Genomic DNA, 17,975 nt, shown 5'->3' on the forward strand with positions numbered 1-17,975 from the left:
TGGGAGATGGGTAACATTGAACCCAACATTCCTGTTTTTGTTCATCCATGAAACAAGTAATTAAAACGTGTTCTGTTCTACTTACAAATAAATCTGTTGAAATATCTGTTGAAAACATTTTGTATGGATGTTTTCTTATGACTTCTGTTTATATTTATGTTTGGATATAATATTCCCAGTTATATCCCCTAAATTCCCATTAATTCCCATAATTCCCATTATTCCCATGGAAAGTTTCCAATATGGAATATTTCCAAAATTTCCAAGCTTAACTTCCCATGGAAATTTACCGGAAACTTTCCGGAAATTTACCGGAAATTTTCCGCCCCTTTGCAACCCTATTCAGGCTATATAAGTTGTATTGGCCAACATATAACCAAAGCTCAGAATCTCATCAGGACCTGTTTATGCATGGATTTTAAGAATGACTGTAAATCATTGCTGTGCTTTGGGCTGTGTGCTTTAGACACAGTCGTAGCTGATTGGCAAGAGGAAGTCCATAATCACAGCCCCTCTATTTAAACTTGGGCACGGAAACAACTTTGGGATCTTCCAATATTGAAAAATGATTATCTCACTTTGTCTTTGTTAAGGTAATTTACATGTCTTGCTTCCCTTGAGCTTTTACAAGACGTTTTTTTTTTCCCTTTTACATTTATCAGTGATAAGTTGTTAATATGGTGCATATCCACCAGCTGCAATGTGGCGAATAATGAGCTTGCTGAGCGATTCCAGAAACATGTTCGCATCACTACTTAATTGTTGGATGCACCCTAAAATATCCTCCCTCGAGCCAGTGTAAAAACATTTTTGACATACTGAGGAAAATCCTCTGACATATGCTGTTTCCAGTCAGCCTCTCTTATTAGGCACATCATAATTTAAACAAAAATAGAGACGAACACCCAGTTTCTATTTCCTCTCAGACTCTCTTTCATGTGGTCACATTGACTCGGCACTGTCTTTGTGCGTGTCGTTTGATGCCAAGTTTCTCAGCTCAGCATGGAAGGGTGCTGTGCAGTGTGTGCACTTGTCAAAGGTGAAGTGAACTTGTCAGCATTTACTAGATAAGTGAAGTCTCGTGTTAGCAGTGCTCATTTAAATGTGCGTAGTCTTGCTGCATGAGACAGGAAATTATTATCTGTCATCAGCCTGAACCTCAAAACCAAGCTTAACTCTTTAATGAAAACTGTAATGAAATACGTGCCACTCTTTCATCAGCCTGTACACTCACCACGTGGTTATACTTGTCCTAAGATCAATAAGATGTTATGATATTACATGGTTGTATGTCATGTAATTTTATTTATTTATTTTTGCATCATGGCTTGGAAACAGAATTGAAATAGTGTATGTTGTCCTTCAGCAGAACCAGGACTTGTATCTGAGGTTTACTCTCATTTCTGAACCATGAACATATTCTCTGTTCATGGTGCTGTTTGCTCTGCATTCACCCTGTCCAACTTTTCCACTTCATTTGCTGGGCATGGCTTCATGGCTTCATGGCTTCATGGCTTCACATACTAGAGGGTGGGAAAACTCTTCTCTCTCTTTCCCAGCTATAGGAGACAATAGTGAATTGTCTGATCAAACTGAAATGCCCACGGGCATCTGAATAACACATTTTACAGCAGTGGCTCTCCTTTCATACAATGCCACTGTTTTAGGGTCTTGAGTGTTTCTGTCACAGCTCTTGTCACACACCCTGATCAAGTCTGAGCTGAATTAAAAATAAAACTGCCGCATATGGATTACAGGTGTTTGAAGATTGTTTTTGCCATGTATCACTGATGCTTTACAGTCTAGTTCACAAAAGAAGAATCCACTGTGCTGGCTCTTCTGACAGTGATGGATTCCACCTCACAACTCTAATCAGAGGCAACATCAAGGCCTGCTCTGATGTGTCTTGCCCACAAAGTCAGTACACTATTCACATTTTTTAATCTAAACCTGCTGTAGACACAAGCACACACAAACACACACTGTAAGCTTTGTCATTGAACACATATCATTACCCACAAACACCGTTGTCCACCCCTGCACACACCCTGTCATACACAAAAAGTGTAATTCTTAACTGAACACACCAGAGCTACTTTATGCACACAGCCACTTATCATCTGACTTTGACATAATTGCAGCTGTTGTGAAACAAACAAAGAAGGTTGCGATGCCTTTAAGGTCCTCCACAATGCCAACAGCTCTTCAGAGAATGTTGTACACCACATGTTAAACCTGCTGGCTATTTGTTCTGCCTCACTCTGTGGGACATATCACAAGTCTATTTGTTAATATCCCTAACATGCTTTATCTTGTAAATCGCAGAGCCTTGTGGCTTTTCTCTTTTTAAACTGCTAACATTAAGAACTGTTTTAAAAAAGAGGAAGCACTAAGGCATAAGTGGATTTATATGCAAAGACAAGAACTGGAGGCTTGTGTCTAAAGATGCTGAAGATGATGTTGTGGTTTCAGTGCTTCATGATTTAGTCACACTGTGCCTCTGATCTTACTGCTATTGTAAACTAGTAGCATTGGTGATTTCATGAGTTCTGTTGCAGGTTAGCTGTAATCCATTTGGAGTTTCTCTGTTGTTTCACGTATAAAGGAGTTTGTTAGTTTCAAACCAACAAACTATAAAACTAAACAGTAATATAAACGATGTACACTGATACAGCAGTTCTTCAGGAGCAGACAGCAAACTTTCTCAAATAAATTTTTATTGTAACAGTCACAGCAACCCTAAATATAAAGAGCTGTGCTATCAAGACTTAAGTGGTGTGGTGATACTTTGGCTATTTAAATGCCTGTTTGGCCACAGGGTAGATGAGACTGTCCCAAATAGGGCAAGGCTAATACAAGTCAGACACAAACCAGACTGGTGATTCATATTAACTCTGTTGAAAACCTGTGCCAACAAAGACAGGAAATGGCACAAATTAATATTATCAACTCAAGCATCACCAACACAGCACAGAGTGCAAGTGCTTTCTTCTTACCAGCAATTACACTTGGTCCTTTGATTAAGTTGCAGATCTCTCAGTGAAACATCCCAGCAACAATCTGTAACATTGCTTTGTGACACATCACCACATACTGTTGCCTTTTTACAGATAAGTTGAAATGAAGGAATTTGCCTGCTTAGCATAACTGACCCAAGTTACACACTGCAAACTTTTATACTTACTCAATTTGCTGGTATTGACTATTACTTGGGAATTTCAAAGCTTTAGAGAATCTGGGCGTAGAAGTAAAAGTACCTTGATTATATACAAAAATATATATATCGTAATAAAATGTTTCATTTGCCCAACTGTAGTATAAAGTCTACACCTGTACTAGTGTTGTCAAAAATATAAATTCATCAATGGATGTCGATTCTGAACCGATTTGAAACAGTCCCAGTACTCATTTTTGGCAATATTGATACGCCAGTACCAGCTGCACTTTCTCACTCTCTTGTTGTTAGTATTTACTGCAGTTGTTTTTTGCTACTGACCAAGACAAGCAAAGATGTCATTGTCATGTTATAGCCTTGGTTTATTTATGTTCTCATTAAAAAATGTAGCTTGTATCGGAAATGGTATTGAATATCAACATTTCAGGGTATTGTTTTGAAGTTAGAAATTCCAGTATCATGACAACACTATTATGTGCTGGTGTTACCCCCTTTTTCCTCTCTCATGCTGACCCAAACATCCTGACATGCATACTTTTATTTATATCATGGTGACTAATAACCCAAACTTTTGAGGTCTCACCAACTTAGGGGAGCCTCTCTACCCTCTTGTCTAAGCTAAGTGAACTCATAGTCCATCAAACTGAAGCCCTTTGATGTTTTAAAAGGACCAGAGGGGGTGCAAATATATTTCAGGTTAGTCTGAACTCTGACATATGTTTTTGAAGTGCAACTTCCTGAAGTGAGAAATTAGGTGGTTGATGTTGTAATTTAATGAAGAACTGTGCAAGTGAAAATAAGGACAGTAAGAGTGAGATTAAAAAGTACTGCCTGCCCCACTACAAAGTCACCTCATGTTGGTCTAATTATCACCATGTGCAGCTCTGAGCATGTAGACAGTGTGCCATCTTTGAATCAAGCCACGCTCAAAATAAAAACAGAAATTCTGGCGTCCCTGTTACTGCTGATAACCCCAGTGTCTCTTCCTGCTCTCAGTTGTTTTCATTTCTGACAACCTAATCTCTCTTTCACTCACTTTCAGTTTTACAGGCAAACAGACTTTAATACACCTCGATCAAACAAATTACACTCTGGTTTTCTCATGGAAACTTCCATTACATGGACCTCATAAAGACAAGCATCGTTTAAAGTGCAATTAAGTGTAATTTTACCTCTTTAAGTAAATATTTACATTATTGATGCCACAGAATCCTCTGTGCTGTTTATCAAGATCACAGGGGGGGAAGAGGTTTTTCTAAAAAAGGAAGCGTATCTGCTGACAGCAGAGGGCAGAGATTTGTCTTGATACAATAAAATAACAAAGAACTTAAATAATATGAACAACAAAAAAAGTTTGGATGCACTGGGCCCACACACACAGTGAAAGTGTGTCAGTACTTCTGTATCAACTTTGTCACTGACTTTCTGTTAACTGATTAGTCATAAGATAGTGCTGTCTGTTTATATTGAACCAGACCAGTATGCACGCTTAATGGAACCTTGTTTGTCTGTGACTAAAACATCAGCACAGCTTCACACGCCTGACAGGCTGTAAACCAGGCAGACCCAAGTTCAACATGAGCTTGTTTATGTGTGTAGTAAGTCCTCTGCTCCTCTTCAACTGTCAGCATTGTGTCACTTCCTGGGTCTGAGAGGAAGTGGTGGTTTTCTGGTGCATGTGATAGAACACACGACATAGAAAAAGACGTGGCGTATGATGATCAGAGATGAGTAACCTCTGAGTGTACTTTTCCATTGAGCAGAAAAACATTAACTGTGTTAGTGCAGGTGTATGCTTTGATGCTTTATAAAGGATAAGAAAAGCATTCCTGTGTTTAACTTTTAATACACAACAAAAGATAGCACTGCTAATGGAGGAGAGGCTGGCTGATGTTTATGGTGCCAGTAAACACAGAGACCTTAATATATAGGCTCGTGACATTTAAGAGAAAGGATCAGTGGAATGTTTTTAGCTGGAATTTATAGTGAAGTTCATAGATGCACAGATCTACAAATCAAGTGGTGTGTCTGAAAAAAAACATTTCTCCACATTTCCCCACATTTCTTTAAAACAGAGCAGGACACAAGGAGAGCTGATGGTATGCCACTCTTGTTCTGATGGCATGTGTCAATGCTGAGTGGTGCGTCACTGTTGGTTTTTAATACGTCACAGCCATTCTGCTAGCTCATATGGCACTTATAAACAATATGTTGCTCACCTTACACTGATATTGACCACTTCTTACCAACATCATGCCAATAATTATTGAATCACTAATTATGATAAGCCGTGGCATATGTTGGCTGGGGAAAGGTATATGGCAGTGGAAGAGGGGTGATGTGCTGCTGATTACAAGTTACAGGCTCTTAGAATTTAAGAGAAGGGATCAGTTGAATGTTTCTAGCTGGATTTTTCTGGAGTTTATAGAGGTACAGAAAGTCAAGTGGCATGTCTGAAGAAAAAAAAAATCACACTTCTTTAAAACAGAGCAAGACACAAGCACAAGCATTCTTGTTCAAGTGGCATGTGTCAATTGTAAGTGATATATAACAGTTTGTTTTTAATGTATCACTGTCTTTCTAATAGCTTATGGCACTTAAAAATATGACAATATGTGCCACCACCATTGACCACTTGCATCAAAATAAGACTTAAAACAAGGTTCTTCTTCACCCGTTGTCAAATGTCTGAATTGACGCCATACAAGGACGAGGATCATCGGCAATGGTACTATGTTATTCTTCTTGGACTTCATGCATTCATCGTTCTGCAGACTCTGGTGTTTTTTAGGTGGTTTAACAAGTTAGTTGTGTTGCTTTGCAGTGCAGACATGTCGCACGTAATTATGGTTTATGACGGATGATTTTTGTTTTGCCCGTCTGCAGTCGCAACAGTTAATTTGATACGCAGCAGAGTTTTCTATGAGCTGAGCACACATTTTAAATGTCAGTGTTGTAGCCAGTCATCTTCATTTAATTTCGGGAAGCTGAAATCATGATTAGTATTAGAGTAATTGTGCAGCCCTAGTATATGGCAGTGGAAGAGGAGTGACGTGTGCTGATAAGCTGACAGAATGCCAGTGACATACCAAAAACTGATTATGACATACCACTCAGAATCGACGTGGCCCCAGAGCAAGAGTGCCATACCATTAGCCACTTTGCAATCTTGGTGCTGCTGCTGTTGCTGATGTGGGGAAACCAGTGTAATTTAGTTTTTTTGTTCAGTTTTTTCACCCTACAGTTTATGAGCACATTCAAATAGAATGTTGACTTTATTAAATGGTGCAATGCCTTAAAGCAAACAGTCTTTTCTGACCTTTTAAACAAGTTTACAGCATATTCAGGTTTTAAGACTTGAAACATTGCAGTTGATAAATTAGCTCTATAAAACTTTGCCCTTTTCCTGACTTCCACTCAAGATATCAGTATGGATGAATCACTGTAATGTTTCCTTTCCATTATTTAGTTTTTATACCTGATAACAGACAATAAACCATTAATATGAGTAGGGTCTCCACAAGTGTCTCTTGACCTACTTTCCAGCTTCCTGAGGAAGCGTCCTGAGTTTGTGGAAGGCTTAAACTGCTTAAGACGTGAACTGCAGTGCTGTTGCCTGAGAGCTTAGACACCTCATCCATTATATTAATTTCTACCTGGAACCTACACTGTCTGATTTCTCTGCATTTTCTTCTCAACATTGCATCCTAACTACTTTGATTCTCTGAGTGCTGTGCAGAACATCCAATTATATATGTCAGTACCTCATTATATACACAAAATCACACATATATATTTGATATGTCTGTGTGTGTGTGTGTGCTCTATGTATCCATATGTGGCCTAAGATTTGTATATGTATATGTGTCCAATAAAGCTTTCAACATGGTCCAACAAGATTTAGATGTCTATCTCTGCGTGATCAGATGATGTGGCAAAGATTCACCCAAAGGAAGTTGAGGATTGTGGTGATTCATGTGAGCTTAGGCACAGAGGAGGGACTGGGAGAGGCTGCATCACAGCAGTCTCAGCCTCGCTGTCTATGTCAGATCCTCATAGTACATGTTTTGCTGTATTTGCCCAGTCACTACTACTGCAGCCATTCTCCTTTTTGTTTTCTACTTCCTCAAAATGGCAGGAAGCAGATATGATTTACGGTTGCAATATACAGTTTGAACAAGAGCAAGAGTTTGTGAACAATAGTGGTTTATCTGTTTGCTCATCAGACAAGAGTCCCAAGCTGACAGAGAGATTTATTATATTAGGGTGCCATTTCAGAACTGAAAGTTCATTCTTATTTGCTGAATGTGAACTCAGCAGAAAGAAGAGAGAAAGAAAAACAGTGGGAGAGAACGAGCCTCTGTTTTATGTTGCATACTTGCACAGCATAGCCCTTCAAGTGCTGTTTTTTTTTTTTTTTTTTTGGCTGATATGCTTTCCATATGATGGTATGGCATGTTCCCATCATTCCATAGATCCTCTGTCAAGCAGATTCCCTCATGCTAACACACATAAAGCACATTCCCCACGTCCTCCGGCTCCATCTCATTCCAGCTTTTGGGTAAGATGTAAAGTAACCCTTTGCATTGTTTAGCCACATGTGCAAAAACATATCTCTTTTCTCGCTCAGTACCATTAGCTGCAGACCACTGACTGCCACCAGGCCTGGGTGGGAGCAGGAGAGGAGGGGGATGGGAGTGGGGGATGGAAGGAGAAGACAGATGTGTTCATAAAGGCTGGAGGACGGAGGAGAGATGATAACAAGGTCTTCAACCAGATATTTTAACTTCCTCAAACTAGCAGAGCCTCCAGCAGCTCAGTCATTATGAATACATATTATGCAGGTGGTGTTGTTGGAACCCACAGCTAATCACTGATGCATAGTGGTTGTTCTCCAGATCTGTCTTGTTTAGTATTGTGTCCTCTGGTGGATTTGCTGTGGAAAGAGTTCCTGAAGGGGAACATGCAAATTAAAAAAGGACAGATTAAGAAGAAAGAGCACAGAGAGACTAAAGGGGGGAGAGATGTAACTTATGTAAGAGCTACGAGACAGAGTTTGGAGGGAACACACTGTTCCTATGGAATTTAAAAATGAAAGGAGGGAGGATCACGTCATGACAAAGGCAGAACCAGAAGAGGGTTGGAAAGTTGGCTCTCGCTGACCTTTCCCATAAATCTATGGACATCTTTAAAGTAATTTAAACCTCTGTGCAAATACATGACACGTTGTTAAAAAGCATCTCTGGTTAGTGACCTACATAAAGGCTTATGGAAAAAATACAAGTAATGTGGTCAGGTTTAAATCACTGGTGCCAGAGTCAACAAAGAACCCACAGTGAAAATTCACCAGACATGTTCTTTTGTTTGACATATAACACATGCAGTGTAACAGAATGAGTTATCCATATGTGATATCCATTTCACATTTTACCATAAATCCTGTGGAAAAAGTGGGAAATGAAGGGAGCAAGAAGACAGCAGAGCCACTCTATAAAATGGTGATTTTTTTTTTACCTACAGTAAGTAATCAATAAATGTGGTGAGCAGCTGTCATCATGTGGATTTTTTGATTTGTCTGTCTCACTGTAGAACCTGGTGTGAAGACAGACAGCAGTCCAGGGAAAAGTAGGAGAAGTCCCCTGCAGACCCTCTACAATGGAGACCAGGTGAGAACACAATTCAATGATCAACGATCCATTATCACCAATGCAAAGTGAAAACATCGATCCATATCATTATCTTTAGGGATACACCTTTATTTTGAAATTCTGTGTCACCGTCAAACAGCGCCAGGCAGATCATGACAAGCAGCCAAGAAAAAGATGAGGAGGATAACATTATTTACTCAGGAATGAATCAGCAGTGTGGAAATATATTCAATTATGGAGAATATAGGGGTCAACAGACAGAGCACATGCTGTATGTAAACAATGCTGTTATGAGATAAAACAGAGCATCACTCTGCTAACTTCTCACTGCAGCAACATTAGCTGCTGTAGTGACAAGTTTAACAATGTTAGGCTGAATAAACGTGCATGCAGGCTGAAATTAAGCCATGCTGCTCTTTTGGGAGATGCAGTAACTGAAACCAATGGTAAGTAAGAAAAATAAAAGTAGAGGACAAATATTCTGCTAGCAGTGAGGCTAATTTATGCAATGCAAACACGCGTAATAGTAAGTGAGCAAAACAACTTACATGTGCTGGTTTATGTTTGTTAGTGGAGTCAAAGTAAGCTTTGCTGCCAGTCTTATTTATTTTGTTTCTATCTCTATGGCCAGAAGCAAAAAGGAAAGAGATGGCAGCTTCTTCTGTAACAGATTGTGTTCAATGGGCAGATAATATCGTCTCATATCGATCACAGGGCCCTGAATCGCATCAAATCAAAATTGTATTGTGACAGACCTATGTGTATCATTGTCCAAAGAATCGGTAATATATCACATCGTGATGAAACTAGTGATTTACATTCCTACTAGTTTTTAGCAATGGAATTGGAAAGACACTCTATTGGTTGGTCTACCACTTTGGTCCAGACTGAAATGATCATGACTCTAAAAGGTTGAGGTACTTTAAGTCCCCTGGAGGTTAAAGAAAATAACTCTGGTGATATCATATTGGCTATAATAAAGATTTTTATTGTAGCAATTTATCAAACAACAATGTGACAACGTTAAAGAGTTCACACATAGGGATGAATCTGCAGAGGTTATATCCCGAATCTGCAGCTCCCGTTGGCTTTATTTAAGGTTCTGTGTTTATTTTTACCCATCTTTGTTCAGCTTTGTTGGCCGTAGCTTTATTTCTATTTCTGCCTTCCTTAAATTGCTCTTGGAACTGTGAAAGTACATTAAGAACATCTAAAACCAGAGTCATGTTCTTCGTATGTTTACACATGGTTGGCCAGTAAAGCTGATTCTGATTAGCAGCGAGTTTCAGCTCATTGTTTAGGTTCCCTCCCACTGTTTTAGCAAAAAAGCTCCAAAAACCCCACTACACTACCTACTCAGAACCAAACGTCAGACAGACACAGTTAGTGAACATAGTGGAGCATTTTAGCAGCTAAAGAGACAGATATTTTCATCTAGAGGTAGTAGACACCAAAAACAGAGCTAAAAGAGAGTGAGTATTGGACTGACGTTTGCCTGGTGGTCAAATCACAGCTCCAAATGAATAATTTTGTTGCTCCGTAACTGCAGTTTTTTTGTAAAACTTTTAAGATAAAGGTGAAATCTACTTTTCTCGAATTTTTCTTGCGATCACGAGACTGTTGTTTTACTTTTATTAAACTGACTGTCTGAGTTGCTCTGGATACACAAATTTCCCTGCAACACTGTTTAAAAGGTATTTCTATTTCTGCATCTTCCTCCCTCTATCACCCATCCGGACCCTCTTTCACTGGTCCTGCATCACCTTGATCACATCCCTACAAGCAGCTGGAGCTGTTGGCAGCTCAGAGGTCCCTCCAAGGTCGCAGGGAGCTGCTGGAGCAGACCTGTCTGAGCCACATGAGGAAGCGCCAAGTGCTTTCATCTGATGATCTCAAACACCTCATTGTGGATGATAAACACAGCCTTATTTACTGCTACGTACCCAAGGTTGGTCACAATGAGATTAACAAGTGCAGCTGAAATTCTAGAGCGGAGGTTTTCACACTGTGAGGTGTGCTTCCCCCAGGGGGACAGCTGCATGAGGGGACGCAGAGGGAGAGATGTGAGGCAAAGATACTGTGTGAGATGAAAGACAGGTACATGCTGGGGCTCTAAAAACAACTTGGAGACATTATTGTAGTTTGGCCCACAGTTTACATCAAAGACAGCATTCGCTCTCTGAGTCCTAACTCAGTCAAATCTGAACGCAGACATGATACACATATTTTTAGATTCAGTGTCATTTACACTTTCCAGGAATATCATCTACAGTGTCCATTGCAAATAATCTTCAAAAAATCCCCAGAGAAATCAAAGAAAAAAGACGCTCCTTAAAATTCCAGCACTTCTTGAGAATTATCACATTTTTAAGTTTTCTTCAGTGTCAGAATACTCCAGTGATAGTTGTCTTTTACATCCATGGATACATTACAAACAGGAAATGCTGATAGTTAACTCAGCATACTTTCAATTTGGCCAACTTGCCAAAATGTAAACAGCTATAGGCTAACAACAAACAGGGATCACAAGAAGCTCATGGCGTTGCACTTCCTGTTGATAAGGAAGGGTGTGGAGGATGCAGTTGGCTTCTGTTTTGTCTTAGTGGGGCCAGCAGCATCAGACTTTAAAAACCCCTGTCCTAGATGACAGAACATATTTTTCTGCTATAAGTAGTTATTAAAATAATACTCAGTTGATGTATTGAAGGACTGTTGAGACAGCTGTGGTGCATAAAAATACTTTAGCTCTCACTTTCTCCATGTATAAATGTGTATTTTGGCTTTAAAGAGAATCTTCCTCTCCTCTATCACTTCCAGGTAGCCTGCACTAATTGGAAGCGTGTCCTTATGGTCCTCACAAGCGACGGCCGCTACACCGACCCCCTTGCCATCCCTGCAAACGAGGCCCATGTGGCAGGTAACCTCCGCACACTTTCCGAGTTCTCAGTCCCTGAGATCAACCATCGCCTTCGCAGCTACCTCAAGTTCATCTTCGTGCGGGAACCCTTTGAGCGCCTGGTGTCCGCCTACCGTAACAAATTCACCCGTAGCTACAACACCGCTTTCCACAAGCGCTATGGAACCAAGATCATCCGCCGGCACCGTCCCAGCCCAGAGCCTGAAGCGCTGGAGAAAGGGAATGACGTTACTTTCAACGAGTTTGTGCAGTACCTGGTGGACCCTCGGACCCAACGGGAGGAACCTTTTAACGAGCACTGGGAGCGGGTGCACTCCCTGTGCCACCCCTGCCTGATCCACTATGACGTAGTGGGGAAGTACGAGACTCTGGAGCCAGATGCTCAGGCTGTGCTCAGGTTGGCTGGGGTGGAGGGGACACTTCAGTTTCCCACGTCTGGTAAAAGCACCAGGACTGATGGTAACATGGCAGCACGCTTCTTTAAGCACATCAGTCCTTTCTACCAGAAGAAACTGTTCAACCTGTATCGAATGGACTTCCTGCTCTTCAACTACTCCACGCCAGAGTACCTCAGTACTCGATGAAGGGCAGGACAAAACAGAATTGACATCACTGCCATGGTTGTTTGATAGTTTGGATGATTTTTGTATTCATATTGCTTTCAGACTTTTTGTTTGTGATCATTTTGCACTTTTTGGTTGCCATGGCCAATTTTCATCGCTGCCTGGAGCGGTCCTTCACAAGCACTGACTTGTTGCTGTGACGCTCCAACAAAAACAGATGCGGAGACTTGATGTTTTGGTTCCAGTGAATTGAACTTTGTGAATGGAACCAAATTTCTTCCTGAGAAGAACAGACAGACGGTTTGCGCTGCAATCTACCGAGCATCTGCCATATTTGTCGGTTTGTTTTCTGGTGTGAAAACAGTGTATTGTTTTGAAATTTGGCAGAGCAGAATGCAGATGGGTTGTTCCCAAAATGTGTTTGAAAATGCAGGTGACACACAAACTGTCTCTACAAACAGCTCCTGTCTGTCGGGGCTTTAGATTTAGTTAGAATTCAGTATTTATTTTTTATGCACCTGATTGCTCTCTCTCTAGAAATAACTTTCTCAAATTGAGCAAACCTTTCTTTGACTTTCAGTTCTGTTGTCTGTTAAACATGCTCAACAAGTTGGTGTGATATGCCTTCCCAGCATCCCTGCTGTGCCCACTACAGTAGTTCTCCCATGACTTGGTCTTTTGAGAACTAATGAGCCATAAATTAAAGTCAGACTTCTGAGGAGCAGGTTCTCCTCTTCCATGGGTGGTGTACAGGTGAACGTGCTGACTGTGAAACTGAACACAGCAGAATCATTTAGAGCACCTACAGCAGAATATCGATGGATGGCATTTATTTATGTATGTCAATGCATGAAGTATTTATTGTTATGGAAACGTGTGTGTGTTAGTAAGGATTTGGGCTCATGATTTTGTGAAAATGAACTTTTATATGAAAGAAGCGAGGGGTTTCTCTTTTTCAGAGTCATACTTTTTACTTGCTTTTTTGGCTTTTGCACATAAACTCATGCCAAATAGAAATCTTCAAGACAATTCAAAGGCCATCACAGCCCGTTGCGTGGGCTCTCCATACATAACTTGTCACAGCACTCGTCGACACCATCTTAAACACATATCTGAGTCATTTCCAGGGAAACTCGCAGTTACTCCTTAATTCCAGTAAAAGTTTGTTGCCATCCCTCCTCTATCACTGTCTGTATTTAGCTCTGGGCAGGTAGGCTGAACAAACAACCACATAACTGTGGTCAGGGCAGGGTCCAGCCCAGCTCTACTCCCGCTCAGAGCTCCCCTTGTTAGGGTGAATGCAGGCACATGGAGGGGTTAATCCACCTACAGGCATCTCCACTGCAGGGCCTTGTTCAGCAAATGGGATGGAATTTATGTTAAAAATAATACAGATTTGAATGTAGGAACATGTTTATTAAAAGCCTGCACTGTGAAAATATCAAATATTACAAATGTCCTTAAATGGTCTTAAATGTTTAAAGGGGAACTACACACCAGAGTCTGTTTACAGGTGTTGGGGAGTGTAACTGCGTATTTGGAGAAAAAAGAGCTTTCTAAAGCTTTTTGTGGCTCCACAGGGAGCAGCACAACGTCTGATAAATTCCACTTGAGTCAGCGTCGGTCGGGTCTGAGCTCACCAGACCTCTGGAGCTCGCTACTCATACATGTGGTTAAAACTAATGGCTGGAGGCTACATTAGCTGCTACTAGCATACCTAGCACACCTGTATCTCTGACTGAACTCTTGCAGTTGAATTGCATTGTGGGTTATGTAGACCAGGGGCTGTATTCACAAACATTCAGAGAATACTCTCAGAGAGCTCCTAAGGAGTTCTAGCTTGCGAATTATTTCGGAAAGTTCTCAGAGCAACTCTGAGCAAGGAAGAGACAGAAACTTTTATCTTAGTGAGGAGGTGTGGTTGAGACTGTTGCTAGGTGTGATGCTTGCTTTAATGGATGTGTTTGGTTTTATGGTTAGTGTGATGACTCTGCTGATGGAAGGTCGAGACAGACACAAGTCATCACTGCTGCACTGTTGTTGCCTTTTTTCCCAGTTTTCCAAATATCTTAGTGCTGTAATTACTTTATGTCTGCTGTCATAGCGTTAGGTGGAAAATGCTTGTATATCCCTAATGAGATCGACCGCATATTATCCCTGCAGGATCTAATCTGTAACATTTCATTGTCAGCATTTCTTTGAGTTTCCACCATTTTCTCCTCTGCTTAAGAAACTCTTAAACCTCTTAACAGTTTTTCACCTTAGGAGCTCTTTTAAGGGCTAACATACTCTGTGAATAACTTTTATCTTTTCAAGGACCTAGTCTTAACATTAAGGGGCAATTCTAAGAAAACATCACGTCACTAGGAGCAACTCTTAGCACTAGGAAGCTTTGTGAATACGGCCCCAGGTTTTGACAAGTAAGAATGTGTGGAATCAAAAAAGATGATATCAAAATGCTTTCTAAAACTGTCCATCGTGAGACCGACAACGTTATAGTGAAATACAACATGGGTAGAGTGCTCTTTTAAGTCCAGTATGTATTGAAAAATGGGGTAAAATCATCCAATAGTTTTACATAATTTCACTAGGAATTGTCAAACCTTGCAAAAACTTGTATCTTTTTTAAACAAACTATGCTAGCTAATTTTGTGTACTTTGAAAATAATTTCACTTCTTTCATGTTGACTTTAAAGTAAATTGTTTATTTTTCCATCTCTGTAAATTCCTCAACTATTTCTAGGAGGTTTAATAAAAGATAATATAATTTGGGAATAGTAATAAAAGGTAAAACAGAAACTGGATTCCAGCAAAATAATTCCAGTTAATTAAAAAATGTGCAAGTTTTTTGGAAATAGATGACTGCTTTTGACCTCCACTTTTATTAGAGTAACAGTGTCAGAAATTAGTTTTCATTTTCCACATGATTAGTACCAAATTATAAACCTCTTTACAGAAAACCTGTGATGAAGTTATGAGGGAATAATGGACTCCCAAAAAAGTTTTACAGTAAGACCTCACCATCTCACACCCTTGGATACGCTGTTATTATCAGTGTCTTATTATATAACAGCAATATAAAGCTGTTTAATGATTCCCTACTTTTCCCACTGAAAGAAGTTATTTTATTTTCCCACTCTACACAAAGACTCAGAACATCCTGGGGCTACCCTGTTTATAAGATACTTATCTAGCCTGGGTGAATTGGAAATATTTAAATGCTGGGATTCATCTGGACCTGACATGTCTTCACTCCCTGAGAACAAGAATTCACCACAAAGCAACAAAAGTCAACATTTCCATTAAAACAGACATGTCCCCCAGTCAGGATATTACATTTTTGCTTATAAAGTGCGGTGGCTCGTGTCAAGGCAAGTTGGCTCTGAACTAGCCGGAGACTGTGTTTAATTTCATCTCTTTATCTCTGTATCTTCCAGATAACTTATGTAAAATATTTCATCTCGCTGAAGAACATTGTCAGACAGGCCCCGGCAGGCCCACTCTGGAAACATTGCCTTTTTCTTTTCTGCCTGTAGTAATGCTTTGAGAAGTGCAATATCTGTGTGTGAGTATCTGCAATGTGTTAAAACTGTGTTTTCATAAGTGACTTCCTCTTTTATTGAAGCCTTACATTTGTGCTTGTGCCATTTATTTTTCTGTTTGCTATGAATGCAGCCGTGGATTACAGGGTTTTCATTTTAATGCTCCCCTTTGTAGCAGTGTGTGATTTAAGCCATAATTTGCAAGAAGATGTGACTTGCCAGAACCCAATCACACCCTTCATGTTTTTTCTTCCTACTGGCTCGATGACATGCTGCACAAAATATATGTTTTACCTTTTAATTTCTTTTTTTTTTCTTTTCTGGAAAATACAGAAGCCAAATGACAAGTAGCTTGTTCTTCCAAAGGGATAAAACATAGTGTGTATCCATCTCAAATGCCCAGACGCTGCTGTGAATAAACACAGCTAGTCACACATCTCCAGTCATTTCTGTGGAAATGCTCCTTTAGTCAGACCTGTGACTTGGTGAGTCACTGTGAAATAGTGAACAGAGCACAATCTGAAAGAATCTCTCATGCACCAGTTTACTTGTGCCACAAAACTGTGAATGTGATAACTTGATAACTGAAGTGCACTTGCTGATGTGATGGTTGACTGACTGGATACCTTGAAGTTTCTACAAATACAATCCCTTAACAGCATCACTGAGTGCGTGTATGTGTGTGTGTGGTTATTTTTTCTTTTTGTCTGTCATCACAAGCAGCCTTGAAGTCAAACTCAAAAATGTTCTCCCAGTGGCAGTTTTTCTTCCTGTGGTGTATGGACCATGGTAAAGTGAGTAATTGTTTATAAGAATCTGGTCAAGCCAGCCGCCGTTTGGATTTTGATGTACATCGATTGGTACAATTACAGTACAGGTGCTTGGTGCGGCCAAAAAGGACAAAGAAAGACCCATATCTAAGGCACTTGTAGAGTAACAACTGCACAAAGCCAAATTCTGCATCTTGCAATGATGAAAGTGGAAAGTGTGTCCATCCCGTGATTTGGATCCACCCCAAAATGTAATGGTTTCGTCCTTGGCCCATGTTACACCCTTTCACCAAGTCTCATGAAAATCAGGCTTCCGGTTTTCTCCTGGTGATACGAAAAAACAAACACAAACTGAACCACAAAACATAACCTCCCTGGCAGAGGTATGGAAGTTTGAAGTTATTTTATTGTATAGCTTTTTTGTTTGTTTTGTTTGGAACCCCAAAGTCAAAATACATTGTGACAAACTGATGACTTTTTGAAGTCATGAAAAAATTCCTTAAAAGCTTTGCTGAAATTTTCAAAGTCAGCCTTTTCAAGATGACTCCTGGCTACAACTATGACCAAACCATTATTCATAATTTCATCATACAAAAATAAACAAAAGAATTCTTGGTTCGCTGAAATTGTGGACTCTGACCATGACTATGTCAAATTTCAAGCCATTTACTGTACTTTTTTTTTTTTTTTTTAGGGTGTTTGCTAGGTCTTAAGTGAATACATTTAACAACATTTAAAACCCTTAAAATACATTTAAAGTTAGATATTTAGGTTATATATTTGTCGTTATTTTTTCTATTATGCTTTTTATGACAAACTATATTATAACATTTCTATGACATCTTTACTAAAATACTATAACTTTATGGATTGCTGTACAATGACTTTTCTATCACATTTTTATGTCATACTATACTATAACTTTTACATGACAATTTTATGACGTTTCTGTGGCAATTTAGAATACTTTGGCATTTTTTTAATGACATACCATACTATGAGCTTGTATATGATTTTTTCATGACGTACTACAATTAAACTTTATGCTATCACATTTTTTTAAATGATTTTTTTAATGGGAAACTCAAATTTTCTGACATACCATACTATGACTTTTTTACTAACACTTTTCAGACATACCACACTATGACTTTTTTGTTTCTTTGAGATACTCTACTATACTATACTTTCTGACATTTTTTATGACAGTGATTCCCAAACTGTGTGACGCCACCTTGTGGTACACAAGAGCCTTGCTGAAAGACCTAACTGGCCAAAGTGAGAGTAAAAGTCAAAGTAGACCAAAATAATGTCATTAAGCAGAGGAGAATGCCTCTGACTGGATCAAAGTTTGTACAGA

General features: G+C 39.6%; 1 protein-coding gene across 2 annotated transcripts in view; it reads left to right on the forward strand.

The window, feature by feature from the left end:
- LOC126403097 (carbohydrate sulfotransferase 11-like) overlaps positions 1-16,984 on the forward strand; it is a 22,407-nt gene extending 5,423 nt beyond the window's left edge. Inside the window, exons 2-4 of one of the 2 annotated variants that reach the window (XM_050065547.1) lie at positions 8,765-8,841; positions 10,607-10,771; positions 11,641-16,984. In XM_050065547.1, coding sequence (XP_049921504.1) covers positions 8,765-8,841; positions 10,607-10,771; positions 11,641-12,324 — 926 coding nt within the window. In that variant the 3' untranslated portion in view covers positions 12,325-16,984. The remainder of the gene's footprint in view (positions 1-8,764; positions 8,842-10,606; positions 10,772-11,640) is intronic. The other variant, XM_050065548.1, reaches the window with a different exon arrangement.
- The last annotated feature ends 991 nt before the right edge of the window (positions 16,985-17,975 follow it).

Source organism: Epinephelus moara, chromosome 16 (assembly GCF_006386435.1).
Source record: "Epinephelus moara isolate mb chromosome 16, YSFRI_EMoa_1.0, whole genome shotgun sequence".
Classification (NCBI taxonomy): domain Eukaryota; kingdom Metazoa; phylum Chordata; class Actinopteri; order Perciformes; family Serranidae; genus Epinephelus; species Epinephelus moara.